Source organism: Apodemus sylvaticus, chromosome 17 (genome assembly GCF_947179515.1).
Source record: "Apodemus sylvaticus chromosome 17, mApoSyl1.1, whole genome shotgun sequence".
In the NCBI taxonomy this organism is placed as follows: domain Eukaryota; kingdom Metazoa; phylum Chordata; class Mammalia; order Rodentia; family Muridae; genus Apodemus; species Apodemus sylvaticus.
In genome coordinates, this window is record NC_067488.1 from 67,888,832 (window position 1) to 67,905,412 (window position 16,581).

A 16,581-nucleotide genomic window follows, 5' to 3' on the forward strand; every position below is an offset into this window, starting at 1 on the left:
CCCTGCAGCCTCTAGATCTGTACACAAAGGCTGTGCTACTGCCACCAGCAGAGGAAGGGCTGCTCCGCAAGCACCTGTGAGTACCGTCAGGGCAGTAGCCCACCACCTCCTCCCGTATCCAGGCCCACTTGTTCCCTACCTCTTGGGAAGAAGGCTGAGTTCTGGGCTCTCCAGTGCCCTGTCTAATCTTGAGAAAGGCTCTGAACCCCTTTCTGCACTCCTATGGTCCTATTATCTCTTTCTCTGTGATCACAGCCTCCTGCTGCTCATCCATTAGTTTCTGCACTAGAGCCAGAGGGAGGGAAGGAGATTGTGATACTATACATACGTGAGTGTTTTCTGAGAGCCGAGGCTTGCCCCAACCAGCATGTGCTTCTCCCAGCATTTCCTGTCTGTCCCTGGCTGCTATCCTTTGCAGCTTAATGTTTTTTGCACAGCCCAGAAGTCTTCCCACTTGGCACCCTAGCCACAGACTCCACATTCCTGGCCTACTGAGGTTTGCATTACACATGTGTACACTTTCACTCACATACACATGCACACACACACACATGCAAATACACATGCACACACATACACAAGTACATGGAAGGAGACAGACAGCGGGTGGCAAGATGCATGGATTGCCAAAGAAGGAAGAAGGAGACAGAATTGAGAGGGGCTGGGGAGGCCATGCATGAGTTCAGAGCCTCATCTTTAGGACAGATGAGTGGACTTGGCGTCTCTTTCTTGTGAACAGGGTGGAAATGGGAGCCCCATCTATGAGATGAGTCAAAGCTAAACTTTGTGCTGCAGAGTCTCGAGCCTCCCTGACCACAGCACAGAAAGCACGCAGGTCTGAGGTTTCAGTGAGGCTAAGCCTGGGGTCAGCCTCTCCCTGAGAGCAGAAGCTCTGTAACGTATTACACACCCATCTGAGGTCACATGGGGTGGTGAGCAGGATGGGGTGTTCAACGGCTCAGTACCCCACCCTTCCCCCTACTCCCTGCATCAGTGCCTCCCGAGTCTGGACCCAGGTTGAGGAGAATGTGGATGCTTCCTAGCAGTCTCTTGCACACTGCCGGTGACCATGGGAACACCATAGCACCCTAGGGAGCTTAAGCTACCCATGCTTACCAAGGTCACGGATACACAGTGGCTGCCAGCTGGTACCACACGTCTTCCAGAGGGTTCCTCGAGAGTCATCCACACACGTGTGGTGGCCGCATGTGCTTTCCTTGTGTGTCATGATTAGTAATAGTAGGCAATTAGAAACCATTATGTTTTTGAGGTTGGAGAGAGCAATCAGTGGTTAAGAGCACTTGTTGCTCTTGCAAAGAATCCGGGTTTGAACCCCAGCACCCATATTGCTTAACAATCATCCACAGCTCCAGGGACGAGGGAGCTGATGCCTCTTCTGAGCTCTGAGGGCATGTGTATAGTGTTATGATAGACTTATTGAGTAAAAGGAATAAATACAACAAAAAAAAATCGAAAAGGAAGATAGGAAAGAAACTATTACGTTTTTATGTGAAGCTGAAGGTTGAAAGGAGGGTTTTGACATGCTAGGCAGATGCCGTGCTAAGGAGTCACATCTATTAGATCCCAAATGATTGAATGTGATGCCTATCAGTTTAGGGTAACTAATTCTTGTTAACTCGCACAATGGGCGTCTATAAGGAGATACTTTACTTTAAATTTTCTCTTGTCCTTTTTTTTTTTTTTTTTTTTTTTTTTGGATGGGACTATGTAGTCCAGGCCTAGAACTCCTTATGTAGATCCACCTACCACTACCCACTCCACGCCATCAAACATGGCTCTGCAGCTCTCGTTCTAGACCACTAATTCACAAGCTTAGCTTTATGTTAGTACCACATTGTCTTTTTTTTTTTTTTTTTTAAGATTTATTTGCCGGTCGGTCATGGTGCACGCCCTGTAATCCCAGCACTCTGGGAGGCAGAGGCAGGCAGATTTCTGAGTTCGAGGCCAGCCTGGTCTACAGAGTGAGTTCCAGGACAGCCAGGGCTACACAGAGAAACCCTGTCTCGAAAAAAAGAAAAAAAGGATTTATTCATTTATATATGTAAGTACACTGTAGCTGTCTTCAGACACACCAGAAAAGGGCATCAGATCCCATTACAGATGATTGTGAGCCACCATGTGGTTGCTGGGATTTGAACTCAGGACCTCTGGAAGAGGTCAGTTCTCTCTCCTTCTCTCTCTCTCTCTCTCTCTCTCTCTCTCTCTCTCTCTCTCTCTCTCTCTCTTTTTTTTTTGGATTTTTTGGTTTTTTTGAGACAGGGTTTCTCTGTATAGCCCTGGCTGTCCTGGAACTCACTCTGTAGACCAGGCTGGCCTCGAACTCAGAAATCCGCCTGCCTCTGCCTCCCAGAGTGCTGGGATTACAGGCGTGCGCCACCACCACCCGGCTTTTTTTTTTTTTTTAAAGATTTATTTATTTATTATGTCTTCTGTGGCTGTCTTCAGACACACCAGAAGAGGACATCAGATCTCATTATGGATGGTCGTGAGCCACCATGTGGCTGCTGGGCTTTGAACTCAGGACCTTCAGAAGAGCAGTCAGTGCTCTTAACCGCTGAGCCATCTCTCCAGCCCCCACATTGTCTTGAATAATGCAGCATTATTTGTTTTTGATTAATTAAAACATCTTTTGAGACATGCAGTCTAGGCTGGCCTTGAACCCCTGTTCTGGGATAACAGCATGCACTGCTCTGTCTAACACCTTTTATTTTTGAATCATCACCTATTTGAATTTTATTCATTTAAAATTTTTTTTTTCTTTCAAGACAGTGAGGCACAGGCCAGCCAGGTCCCTATCTCCAAAACACCAACACCAAAGCAGCAACAGGAAGGCAGGCAACTGGAGCGTTCTTAGTGAGTGAAGATGCCTGCAGACAAGCCTGATGCCCTGTCCCACACGTTGCCCTCTGACCTCCACACACATGTTATAGTGTGCTATGGCATGTGCATGCTCTTCGCTACCAATTAAACACACAAGAAGCTGGGAGGTGGTAGCACACGCCTGTAATCCCAACACTTGGGAAGCAGAGGCAGGCGGATTTCTGAGTTCGAGGCCAGCCTGGTCTACAGAGTGAGTTCCAGGACAGCCAGGGCTACACAGAGAAATCCTGTCTCGAAAAAACAAAACAAAACAAACAAACAAACAAATAAACACACAAGAACATAAAACACATAAAACTAAACTAAGCTAACTGTACCAGGCTGGAGTTATATAGCAGATATAACATATCAGGCTGGGTGGCTAAGAGCACCCGCTCTTCTCAAGAACTTGGGTCTGGTTTCCACGGCAGCTCAGAACCATCCATAAGGTCAGTTCCACATCCTATGCTCTCTTCTGCCCTCCAAAGGCACCAGTGACACCCATTATATGCAGACATAACAATAAAATGAAATATAGATCCTGATATCAGTGAGGATTTCTGCTTACTAGGTGTCCTTCCTCTGGCTACTGCATTACCCGTGTGAAACCATGTTTCCCTGAGCACACACTTGCCCATCTCTACTCCTTCCCTCTCTTCTGCTCTTCTAGACTTTAATTCCTTCAGATGTGGAGACTGAGGCGGGGGAGGGGGGAAATTGGGGGTAAGTGAGCGGGGAAGGAGAGAGGAGAGGCAGGGGAGAACAGGGCATACTACAGAGCCACCGAGGGATCTAGGTGGGAAAGAATCTAGTGCTACCTTTCCTTCCACTTAGGATATTAGTGAAGAGATTGGGGCGCAGTCCTTACTGCTCTAGACTGTCCCACTGTCTTTCCTTCCTGCCTTCTTTTTTGTTTTTGAGAGAGATCTCACTGTATAACCCCTGCCTTGCCTGGAACTCACTGTGAAGGCCAGGCTGGCCTCAAAATCACAGTGATCCATCTACCTCTGCCTCCCATGTGGTGCCACTACACCTGGATTTAAAAAAAATTATACGTATGCATGTATACCTATGTGGGTGTGTGCACATGGGTTCAGGTATCCATGGAGAGGGGGTTAAGGGCAGTGGTGAGATGCCAGAAGCAGGCTGGGAATAGAATTCGGGTCCTCCAGAAAACTGTGTGCTTTTGCTCCCCTAAGATCTTTATTGATTCTTATGAGTTTGAGTGTTTTCTATGTATGTATGTCTCTGCACCACATGTATGACCGGTGCTCTTGGATGCTCAAGAGTGTGTTGGACCCTCTGGATCTAGAATTACAGATAGCCGCGAGCTGGCACGCCATGAAGGTGCTGGGAGTGGGACCCAGGGCAGAAGGGCGTCCTCTGGGAGAGAAGCCGGCGGTTTTGATTGGGAAGCCATCTCTTGAGCTCCACAGTGCTCTTAACCACTGAGTAATCTCTGCAGCTCACAGGCCCTTCCTCTGTCCACCCTGGGTCCCTGAAGTCTACACAAAGGAAGACAGGTCTCTGATCCCCTCCCTTGCTCTGGCACCTGTCACTTGCCACCATTTTGGAAAAGCTCCTGAATCCATAGGGGGATGTGAAACTCTGAGGAGAGAGTTGGAGTTGGGGTAAGGTTCAACTTGGCAACCACAAGCTAAGTTTAGAGGGCTTGGGCCCTCCCTGAGGACCTGTGTGTTTGTCTTTATATCCCATTACAGACCATGGTGGATTCATCAACTGTTCTCATTTTTCTGCTGGTTCTGGGCGGAGGTCAGAGTGAGTTAGATACCAAGATTACATCCTCGGGGGAGGCCACAGCACGGGAGGATCCTGACCTGTCTCTGCAGGGATCCTGCCAGCCAGCTCCTTCCTGCCAGAAGTGTATTCTCTCACACCCCAGCTGTGCATGGTGCAAGCAACTGGTAAACATGGTTCTGTGGCCATAAACATGTGTGATGTGTGTTGTGTCGGCATATTTGTGATTTTTCTAGGTATACTGTTTACTCTCATGTGTGACTGAATTTGGACAGACAGGATTCCAATGTGTGACTCATATGTGTGTAAGTATCTGTGCATATGTGAACAGGACCCGTGACCAATGAGCTCAGAGGAAGATGTCCTTGTGGGAGTTTGTGCTTCTTCATGGGAGAAAGCGGATAGGCCAGTTAAATATTCTGTGGCAAAATGCAACAGAAACATACTTCTTATGAATTGAGAGGCTTGGAATTCAAGAGCAAAGTGCTGGCTCATTTGGTTTACTCTGGAAGATTTTTTTCCTGGCTTAGAGATGGGCTACTTTCTTGCTATGTTATTACCTGGGGATTGGGGTTTGGGGAGGAGGGTCCTCTGCTGTTAATTTTTTTGAAAGATATTTATTTTATGTGCATGAGTGTTAGTGTGTGGATGTGCACCCCATGTCTGTAGGCACCTGTGGACGTCAGAAGAGGGTATCAGATCCCTTAGAACCGGAGTTACTGGTTGTAAGCCACCACATGGGTGCTGGGAACTTAACTTGGGTCCTCTCAAAGAGTAGTAAGTGCTGTTAACCACTGAGCCACCTCTCCAACCCCAGCTGTCACATCTTAAGAGGGCACATGTCATCACAAGGGTCTTGACCTCAGGACTTCACCTAAACCCAACTACCACCCAAAGGCCTCACCTCACATACCATCATAATGAGAGTTAAAAATTAAGCAAAGGTGGGGAATTGTGGCCTTTAATCCAAGCATTTGGGTGGCAGAAGCAGACAGGTCTCTGTGAGTTCAAAGCCAGCTTGGTCTACAACGCAAGTTCTAGGACAGACAGAGCTACATAAACAATAGATAGATAGATAGATGGATAGACACAGATAGACAGATAGACAGATAGATGTATATTCTTTATAAAAGCTGTTCTTTATGGATGCCTTAAAGAGGAAGTGCTCGTGAAAGAGTCTCAGAGGCATCTCTCACAGAAAGATGGAGATTTAGATAAGTGCAGACTTGGTAAGATATAGACACGCTGACAGGCAGCTGCATTTACAGCTGCCTAGAGGGCCCAAGAAACGCCTGATACAGAAACTGGAAGACAGACTCTGTAGGCAGTGAGGCAGAGGTCCTAGACAGTGACTAGAGTGATAAGTGTAGCAGTCCTCCCCGCTTTCCTGAACTCAACCCCCGTGCTCTGGGGACAGCCGCTGATCTGTGTCTGCCTCTCTGTTCCCTAGGGGCTGGCACCAATGCCCACTGAGAAGCCACCTAACCATTTCCTTCCCCTGTGGCTTGTCAGTCAGTGCAGGGTACCACACGTCCTGAGTGAGTGTATGAGCATGTGTGTGTGTGTGTGTCTTTCTGTCTTTATCGTCCTCCTTCCCAGAAACTAGTGTGACTGACCCCCTTCCTATTTTAGTCTGACTATGAAGGGGAAGTAGGACCATCAGGTAGTTTTTCTGTATCCTTGAGGTCCCTGAGATCTCAACAGGAAGTCTGTGGCTCTAATGAGAAAGGATAGGTGGGAGGCTGAGGGGGGGCGGGGGTTGAGTTCAGGAAAGCGGGGAGGACTGCTACAGGAAGTAGGCGCTGAAGAAGACAGGACTATAGGTTTTCCACAGTAGCTGTGGAATAAGTGAACTGTGAGAATAAATCAGGGCTCAGGGAGGCTGGCTGTGAACAGAGCGGGGTGGCAGGCGGCGGGGTTTGCAGGGTGGTGTTGGTACTCGGGTTGAGGGGCCGCGGGGACTGGGGCTCAGTGCGCCTCCTCTTGGGGTACAGAACTTCACTGCCTCGGGGGAGGCAGAGGCGAGGCGCTGCGCAAGGCGAGAGGAGCTACTGGCCCGCGGGTGCCCCGCGCAGGAGCTGGAGGAGCCGAGAGGCCACCAGGAGGTGCTGCAGGACAGGCCGCTCAGCCAGGGAGACCGCGGCGAGGGGGCCACCCAGCTGGCCCCGCAGCGGATCCGCGTCACGCTGCGGCCAGGTGAGACTCGGGCGGCACAGGACGTAAGTCTGGGCTGGTCCCGAATGCACTGACCTGCAGAGTCGAGTCTCTCTTTCTTTATCAGGGGAGCCCCAGAAATTCCGGGTCCGCTTCCTCCGAGCTGCCGGGTACCCCGTGGACCTGTACTATCTTATGGACCTGAGCTACTCAATGAAGGATGACTTGGAACGCGTGCGCCAGCTCGGGCACTCCCTGCTGGTTAAGCTGCAGGAGGTCACCCATTCTGTGCGCATAGGTGAGCATGCGCATGCGCTACCCAGACTCTGCCAGCCCTTGTCCCTGCCTTTAGCTTCCACCACCGCCTTAGACTCTCCCAGTATTTAACAGACTCCATCAGGCCGTTGGATCTTGACATTTCTCCCAAGAGACACTCATCTAGGTCTAAACTAGAGGGGCTTTAGGATTAACCCTTGGAGGATTTCTTGCTGTACATGAGGGCCAGCTGGGGCTCAGAATGTAAGAGACTGTTCAAACAGACAGCTGCCCATCACTGCCCTTATGCTACATCTCAACCCAGTGTTTCTGGGTAATCTAGATGGAACGTTCCATATTCTGTAATGATTTTCCACCCCATGGCTCAAAAGCACCCCGTGCCAGGTGGTGGTAGTGCACACCTTTAATCCCAGGAGGCAGAGGCAGGCAGAGCTCTGAGTTTGAGGACAGCCTGGTTACAGAGCCAGTTCCAGGACATCCTGGGCTACACAGAAAGACCCTGTGTCAAGATAAACAAGCCCCCTCCAAAGCAACCGCTCCGTGCCACCTGCTGCTTCTACACCCTTGCCCCTGGTGCCTCAGCCTCCAGGATGCCTGGTTGCTGCTGTTGGGTCCTCCTCTTCATCGCCTCCATTCCCATCTTCTTGAGCCATATTTTTCCCCTTGCCAGGTGCTAGGTCCCTGTGTACCCTCCTGTCTATTTAGCAGGGACTTTTTTTTTTTTTTTAAGATTTATTCATTGGGATGGAGAGATGGTTCAGTGGTTGAGAGCACCGACTGCTCTTCCAGAGGTCCTGAGTTCAATTCCCAGCAACCACATGGTGGCTCACAACCACCTGTAATGGGATCCGATGCCCTCTTCTGGTGTGTCTGAAGACAGCACATGAATACGTTAAATGAATAAGTTTTTTTATAAAAAAGATGAATACATTTAAAGATATATTCATCTCTCCAGGCCTCCCAGGGACTCTTACATCCTGCCCATGCCTTGTGACCTTTGGCACAGCCCCCATTGCTTTCTGCTTTCAGGTTTTGGCTCCTTCGTGGACAAAACGGTGTTGCCCTTTGTAAGCACAGTGCCCTCCAAGCTTCACCACCCGTGCCCCAGCCGGCTGGAACGCTGTCAGCCGCCCTTTAGTTTTCACCATGTGTTGTCCCTCACCGGGGACGCTCAAGCCTTCGAGAGAGAGGTGGGACGCCAGAATGTCTCTGGCAACCTGGACTCACCTGAAGGCGGCTTTGATGCCATTTTGCAGGCTGCCCTCTGCCAGGTGAGACAGGGTTAGGATCTGAGCCCAGGGCTGTCTGGGGCCGAGAGCGCCTGTTACAGATGTGGTACATCCGTTATCTCACTGAGGTGTGCGTGCTTACCTATTTGACAGTTATCCGGCACAACAGTGTAAACTATCTGAATAAGAGGCACTTTGCCTAGTTTGTAAGAGGGCCTCCACTAACAACAGGCTTGTTTGGAGGACAGTGTTCAGAGAGCTTGGAGCAGAGAGTTAGAAATGGGAAGGGAGGGGGCTGGAAAGATGGCTCAGTGGTCAAGAGCACTGACTGCTCTTCCAGAGGTCCTGAGTTCAAATCCCAGCAACCACATGGTGGCTCACAACCTTCTGTAATGAGATTTGACGCCCTCTTCTGGTGTGTCTGAACACAGCTACTCTGTACTTATATACACAAAATAAATAAATAAATCTTAATGGGAAGGGAGGGCAGACAAAATGACTCAGACTGGGATGGCTCAAATGCCATGGCCAGGTACAGAGGTTGCCCCCTTCCCCCCTCACAGGAGCAGATCGGCTGGAGAAATGTGTCCCGACTTCTGGTATTCACTTCAGACGATACGTTCCACACAGCCGGGGATGGGAAACTGGGTGGTATTTTCATGCCCAGCGACGGGCAATGCCATCTGGACAGCAATGGCGTCTACACCAACAGCGCAGAGTTTGTGAGTCCTCCCTCCCCCAGCTCTTCCTTCAGGATTCTTTGGCTCACCAGTTCTCACCGGATAGCATCCTGTGTCACCATCATCCTTCGGGGTTCCTCCTGGCGGTGGGACTGTGCACCCTGGCTTGCTTTGTTCAGTCTGAGGGTGCTTAGCACACTGAAGGGAGACCAGCAATAGTCACCTGTTCCCTCCCTGCCTCAGGACTATCCATCTGTGGGTCAAGTAGCCCAGGCCCTCACTGCGGCGAACATCCAGCCTATCTTTGCTGTCACTGGTGCCACACTGCCTGTGTATCAGGTGAGAGCTCTCCGAGTAAAGACCTCGAAACCCATCCCATAACTTCCTGACTCCAACCTAGTCTGTTCTTCCTACACATTCTCCTAAAGCTTTATTCATTATTGCTCTCCCCTCTTTGTAACACAGGAGCTGAGTCAGCTGATTCCCAAGTCTGCTGTCGGAGAGCTCAGCGAGGATTCCAGCAATGTGGTGCAGCTCATCATGGATGCTTATGATGTGAGTGGAGAGGGGTGGGGTGAGGGAGACGGGTCCTCAGGTGGCGGGGCATGACTAGGAGGGCATGAGAACTTCTACCATTTTACAGCCCCTACCTACAGTTCGCACATGGCTGCCCTTAGCTGCTCTGTATACGCACATTCATAAATATAATTTTATGTAATTCTTTTTGCCATATTAACAATTGAACCTAAGGCCTTATTGTGCTAGGAGAATACTCTGCCACAGAGCCATATTCCTTACTCTAGCTCTTTTTTATTAACCTAAAATATATTTAAGGGACACTGAGAGAGGGCTCAGTGGTTAAGAGCACTGGCTGTTCTTCCAGAGAACCTGGGTTCAATTCCCAGCTCCCACATGGCAGCTCACACCTGTCTGTAATATCCATGCAGGTAGAACACCAATGAACAGAACATTTTTTGAAAAATGATAAAGGTATACATGCAGGCAAAACATTCATATATAAAATAATTTAAAATTTTAAATATTTAATATTCATATATGTGTGTATATACATATACATTATATACATGTGTATATATTATATATACATTATATACATATACATTATATAGAAATATATTATATATAATACATATACATATACATTATATATACATATATGTGTATATGTATGTTTGTATATATACATATATGTATGTGTATATATGTGTATATGTATATATATATATATATATATATATGTGTGTGTGTGTGTGTGTGTGAGATGTGTTCAGATCAAATCTAACTCCCTATTCTCTCCTCTACAGTTTACTACTATACACCTACTATTTTCCCTCTTGAATTCACGTGGTCTTTTTCTTTTCTTTTCTTTTTTTAAGAGAATCCATGACTCCATTTAGAGCTGCATGCATGTTCACGCATGTACATGTATGCACACATATCTACATGTATGTACATTTTTGTTTTTCTTTGTTTGTTTTGAGATAGGGTTTTTTCCTGTGTAGGCCTGGCTTTCCAGGAACTCACTGTGTAGACCAGGCTGGCCTTGAACTCAGCAATCTGCCTGCCTCTGCCTCCTGAGTGATAGGCCTAAAGGTGTGTGCTTCTACCACTCAGTTGAAAAAAAAATTTTTTTTTGGTTTTTTGGATTTGGTTTTTTCAAGACAGGGTTTCTCTGTATAGCCCTGGCTGTCCTGGAACTCACTCTGTAGACCAGGCTGGCCTCAAACTCAGAAATCTGCCTGCCTCTGCCTCCCAGAGTGCTGGGAATACAGGCATGCGCCACCACCGCCCGGCTTGAAAAAAATTTTTTTAAATCTATCATTTTGTGTGTGTGTGAGAGACTATGTGCATGCGTGCACATGAGGTGGGCGCACATGAGTGCCACAGTGCATGTATCAGGCCAGAGTCAAGTTTGTGGAGTCAGTTCTCCCTTTTGACCCTACATTAAGAGTTCTGCAGATCTAACTAATCCAGGCTCCAGACTGGCCTGGCAAGTGTGCTTGCTTTTACTTGCTGAGGTGCCTCGCTAGTCCCGCTTCCTTTTTTTGTTTTTTTGTTTTTTTGTTTTTTGGTTTTTTTTTTTTTTTTGGTGTTTTTGGTGTTTTTGGATTTGGGTTTTTCGAGACAGGATTTCTCTGTATAGCTCTGGCTGTCCTGGAACTCACTCTGTAGACCAGGCTGGCCTGGAACTCAGAAATCCACCTGCCTCTGCCTCCCAGAGTGCTGGGATTACAGGTGCGCGCCATCACCGCCTGGTTCCTCTTCCTTAAAAAGTATTAATCTATCTATCTATCTATCTATCTATCTATCTATCTATCTATCTATCTATTTGGTGAGTATGAGTGTTCACTTGCCTGTACATAAGTGCATGCCTGTTGACCATGGAGGCCAGGAGAGGGATCAGATTGCCTAGAACTAGAGTTATAAATGGTTTTTAACAACCCTGTGGGTGCAGAGAACCAAATGCAAAAAGACCCTGTCTCCACAAATGAAACATTGAGCCATCTCTCCTGACCTTCATTAATTTTTAAATTTAATTTTGATGTTTGTTTTTAGAGATAGAGTCTTGCTTTAGCCCTGGTTGGCCTGGAATTCATTATGCAGATCAGGCTGGCCTTGAATTTGTGGTAATCCACCTGGTTCTGGCTTCTAAACTCTTGGGCTACAAGTGTATACTGACTGTGAATATAATGTATACAGTGCTGGGGATTAAATCCAGAGTCTCATGTTTGCTGGGCAAGCCTTCTAACCCTGAGCATTTTGCCTTTTTTTTTTTTAAATCCTTGGTGATCTTTTTTTTTTAAAGATTTAATTATTTATTATATGTAAATACACTGTAGCTGTCTTCAGACACTCCAGAAGAGGGCGTCAGATCTTGTTAGATGGTTGTGAGCCACAATGTGGTTGCTGGGATTTGAACTCAGGACCTCTGGAAAAGCAGTCTGTGCTCCTAACCACTGAGCAATCTCTCCAGCCCAGCATTTTGCTTTTTATTTGGAGACATTGTGTAGCAGTGACCTACCCTTACCCTTGCTTGGACCTTAGATTACCATCCTGTGCCACAAGGTCCTGCACCCTACCTGATTGGTAACTATTATCGTCCACATTTTAAAAAATTGTTTATTTTATTATTTATATGAGTACACTCTTTAGACACACCAGAAGAGGGTGTCAGATCACATTGCTGATGGTTGTAAGCCACCAGGTGGTTGCGGATTTGAACTCAGGACCTTTGGAAGAACAGTCGGTGCTCTTAACTTCTGAGCCATCTCTCTAGCCCCCAACACCAGTCTCTTAACCATGGTGAAAAGTCTTGAGACAGTGTTGGCATCAGCAGAATAATCATACGGAAATGAGTCTGCCCGGTAGATTTTTTTTTTTTTCGAGACAGGGTTTCTCTGTGTAGCCTTAGCTGTCCTAGAACTCACTCTGTAGACCAGACTGGCCTTGAACTCAGTAATCTGCCTGCCTCTGCCTCCCAAGTGCTGGGATTAAAGGCAAGCACCTTTTTTTTCCCCTGGTAGATCACACACACACACACACACACACACACACACACACACAGCTGTGTGCCTGGTTTGGGTTCGACAAACACACTCACAGCATGGGCTGCCCCACTGTGGCACATGTAGCTCTAGCTCCTGGTTGTGCCAGGGTGGTTCTTCTTTCAGAAATGACTTCTAACTGGGCAGGATGGAAGGAGCCCAGGGTGAAAAAAAGAGCCATACTGGGTGTAACTATGAGGGTAGAAAGCGGGGTGCGTTGGGGGCTTACCTTCCCTCCCTCCCTTTCCATAGAGCCTGTCATCCACCGTGACTCTGGAACACTCTCCGCTCCCACCTGGAGTCAGCATCTCTTTTGAATCTCACTGTAGGGGTGCTGAGAAGAGGGAGGCTGAGGCTGGGAACCGGGGACAGTGCAGTCATGTCCGAGTCAACCAGCAGGTGAGAGCCAGCCAGTCAGCCAGCCAGCCAGCCAGCCAGCCAGCTGGGATAGATACTCGCTTTCCCTCTTACCACAGGAAACGTGGGCGTGGAATTGAGAAACAAGCAGGAGAACCCATGGGGGCAGCCATGGGGGGAGGGGTGCATTTTCATGTGTTCTTAGTTTACCAAGGTCCTGGGTTCTGTGTGGTCAGTGGATTCTGTGTGTGTGTGTGTGTGTGTGTGTATGTGTGTGTACATGATGGTGTGTATAGCTTTCTTTGGTTCTCCTATCTTCAGGGTGTGTGTGTACATGAGTGTGTGTGTGTGTATATAAGGGTGTGTGTGTGTGCACGCGAGCGCATGAGGGTGGTGTGTATGCATGAGAGTATATGTGCATGAAGATATGTGTGTGTTCATGATGGTATGTGTGTGTGTGTGTGTGTGTGTGTGTGTATGCATGAGGGCATAAAGCTTTGCCTGGTCCTCCTGTCTTCAGGTGGATTTCTGGGTTACTCTTCGAGCCACTCACTGCCTCCCAGAAGCCCACGTCCTACGGCTCTGGGCCCTTGGCTTCTCCGAGGAGTTAACTGTGGAGCTGCACACTCTGTGTGACTGTGACTGTAGTGACACCCAGCCTCGTGCTCCCTACTGCAGTGATGGACAGGGGGACCTTCAATGCGGGATATGCAGGTGAGGGTTTTATGTACTCCCTTAGCTTAGGGCAAGTGACCCTCTCCTCTATTCCTTCCTTGCTTTCTGCCCTCCTGGAGTCACCTAGATATCTCAGAATCTACCTGAATGTCACACCCCAAAGCTTCCCATAAATGTTAAGGCCTTCACCTTGACCTGAATCCTCCCCCCTACCCCCCTTAACCCTTGGTACGATTCTATATCTTAGTTTGTTTCAGCTGCTCTGTCTCCTTCTCCTTTGAGAACATGGTCTTAGTGTAATGGTTCTCAACCTTCCTAACACTGTGACCCTTTAATGGAGTTCCTCATGTTTTGGTGACCCCAAACCATAAAACTGTCTTCACTGCTACTTCATAACTGTAATTTTGCTACTACTGTTATGAATTGTAACATATATATCTGTGTTTTTTCATGGTCTTAGGGGACCCCTGTGAAAGGGCCATTTGGCTCCCAAAGGGTTACAACTTACAGGTTGAAAATTGCTGGCCTAGGATATCCTGAGAGACAGGTCAGAGATGATGGAACTCTGACCCATCTCTCTGCTTCCCCCTCCAGCTGTGCCCCTGGCCGCCTTGGTCAGCTGTGTGAATGCTCTGAGGCTGACCTGTCCTCCCCAGATCTGGAATCTGGTTGCCGGGCCCCAAACGGGACAGGGCCCCTATGCAGTGGGAAGGGTCGATGCCAGTGTGGACGCTGCAGCTGCAGTGGACAGAGCTCTGGGCGTCTGTGCGAGTGTGATGATGCCAGCTGTGAGCGACACGAGGGCGTCCTCTGTGGAGGTACCTTTTGGAGGAGGGAGGGGGAGGAAGGAGAAGGAAGGAGAGGTGGGGGGGCAGGGAGACAGGAGGAAGGAGGGAGAGGAGGAGGAAGAAGGGGGAAAGGGAGGAGGGAGGGGGAGAAGGGAAGAGGGAGGGAGAGAATGGAGAAGGAAGGGGAGAAGGGAGGAGGGAGGGGGAAGGGAGAAAGAAGGAAGGAGAGGAGGAGGAGGAAGAGGAGGAGGAAAGGGAGAAAGAAGGGGGGAGTGGCAGGGAGGGGGAGGAGGGGGGAGCAAAGAGGGAGAGGAGGGTTTTCTAGGGCACTTATGACTCCAAGATCAAATTTCAAAGACTGTAGTATGAGCCAGAAGATGTGTCTGGCACGGTTGACACAGACTGTACCAACTGTGTGTGAGAATGGTGATCACCCTCTGAACGATTCTTCCCCAGGCTTTGGCCACTGCCAGTGTGGGGTGTGTCACTGTCCTGCCAACCGCACCGGCAGAGCATGTGAATGCAGTGTGAGTGTGGACAGTTGTGTCAGTCCGGAAGGAGGGCTCTGCAGTGGGCACGGACGCTGTAAATGCAACCGTTGCCAGTGCTTGGATGGCTACTACGGGGCTCTGTGTGACCAGTGCCTAGGCTGCAAGTCACCATGTGAGCAACACAGGTGAGGCTGCTCGGCTTTCATCTTGGGAGCTGGGGCAGTGAAAGTTGCTGGGAATTCCTGCCTGCCTGTTCTCCTTGTGGGTGTGTGGGGAGGGCTGGTGGGTGACAGCTGCCCAGATGTGAATCCACTGGTTGGCATTCACCGGACAGGAATTGTGCAGAGTGTGGTGCGTTTGGTACTGGTCCCCTGGCAGCCAACTGCAGTGAGGCCTGTGCTGACGTGAATGTGACCTTGGCCATGGCACCTAACTTGGATGATGGCTGGTGCAAAGAGAGGACAATAGACAACCAGCTGTTCTTCTTCCTGGTGGAACATGTGGCCAGTGGAGTTGTTCTGAGAGTGAGAGCCCAAGAGAGTAAGTGGTCAGAGACAACACCTATGATAAGTGGAGCTTGCCAGGCAGGACCTCAGAACTGGGGATGTGAATGAGATAGGGGTAATGGGTTTGAAACAGCTGCAAACCTGGGGCAGAGGCAGAGAGGATGAGGCTCAGGCCCTAGGAGGGAGGACAGCTGTGGGTTCTGCTGGGTCCTACTTTCAAGGACGGGCTGGGGAGGCTGGATACCCTTTGGGTAGCTGTGGGTCAGCCCTTATACCTTGGTCCCACCAGATCACACCCGTGCCATCATACTGGGCTGCATAGGGGGCATTGTGGCAGTGGGACTAGGGCTGGTCCTGGCTTACCGGCTTTCCGTGGAGATCTATGACCGCCGGGAGTACAGCCGCTTTGAGAAGGAGAGGCAGCAACTTAACTGGAAGCAGGTGAGTCCAGTGACTGCTACCACGGCCTGGGCTTTCCTCATTGGCCTTTCCTGGTGGGGTCTCTTACTCTTTCTACATCGCTAATCCATAACCAGCTCTAAAGCTTCCCCAAGCAATTCCCTCCCTCAGCATGACCAGGCCTTGTAGATCTGGCCTCATGGAGCGGTGATGGGAGCGCCTGAGTTTTCCTTGCAGTGTGCAATGTTTTCCCACAGGACAGCAATCCTCTCTACAAAAGTGCGGTCACGACCACCGTCAACCCCCGCTTCCAAGGGACAAACGGTCACCATCCCTCTCTGACCCAGGAAGCAGACTGACTGAATATTCTTGTCTTGGAGGACAGTGGGGAAGAGTTGGGCAGGGTCAGTGTCTGTCAGGCAAAGCTGCTGCCACTGCTCATTTTTCTCAGAGTGACCTTCAGAGGGCAACTTACCGCTGCAGCAGCCACTCCCACCACACAATAAAAGCTTTGCCTCAGACTTCCGGCCTCTACTTTACCTCACTCTGGGACAAAACCAGAAACAAGCAAAAAACCAGACTATGTAGCCGAGGTTTCTCACTTGAGCTGGTGGAGTCTTGGATGCCGGAGCCATCACCTTTGAAGGAACCCTGCCTAGCAGGAGTCAGACCTGATTTTGTCAGGCTGTTGAGATCCTTTTTTTCTTTTTTAAAAATAAAAAGCAGAAATGATGTTTTTGCCTTGACCTGATGCTTCTCTATGGAGAAAAGATGTCTCGACAGGGCAGTTGGCTCTGTTCCAAGCTGTAGGGTGGTCACACT

At 49.1% G+C, this 16,581-nt stretch overlaps 1 protein-coding gene across 3 annotated transcripts; it reads left to right on the top strand.

Moving 5' to 3' along the window:
• Itgb7 (integrin subunit beta 7) lies at nucleotides 1-16,505 on the top strand. Of its 3 annotated transcripts, none has more exons than XM_052161401.1 (16): nucleotides 3-76; nucleotides 4,346-4,511; nucleotides 4,602-4,805; nucleotides 6,633-6,834; nucleotides 6,920-7,090; nucleotides 8,098-8,339; nucleotides 8,861-9,019; nucleotides 9,221-9,316; nucleotides 9,443-9,532; nucleotides 12,796-12,942; nucleotides 13,421-13,614; nucleotides 14,170-14,393; nucleotides 14,820-15,039; nucleotides 15,189-15,394; nucleotides 15,650-15,801; nucleotides 16,017-16,505. In XM_052161401.1, exons 3-16 carry the CDS (start codon nucleotides 4,605-4,607, stop codon nucleotides 16,116-16,118), a joined length of 2,406 nt encoding a protein of 801 aa, XP_052017361.1. In that variant the 5' UTR covers nucleotides 3-76; nucleotides 4,346-4,511; nucleotides 4,602-4,604; the 3' UTR covers nucleotides 16,119-16,505. The 3 variants fall into 3 exon arrangements, with proteins under 3 accessions (XP_052017360.1, XP_052017361.1, XP_052017362.1); XM_052161402.1 differs by lacking the exon at nucleotides 4,346-4,511 and adding an exon at nucleotides 1,882-2,062 and having other exon boundaries at nucleotides 16-76; XM_052161400.1 differs by lacking the exon at nucleotides 4,346-4,511 and having other exon boundaries at nucleotides 1-76.
• The last annotated feature ends 76 nt before the right edge of the window (nucleotides 16,506-16,581 follow it).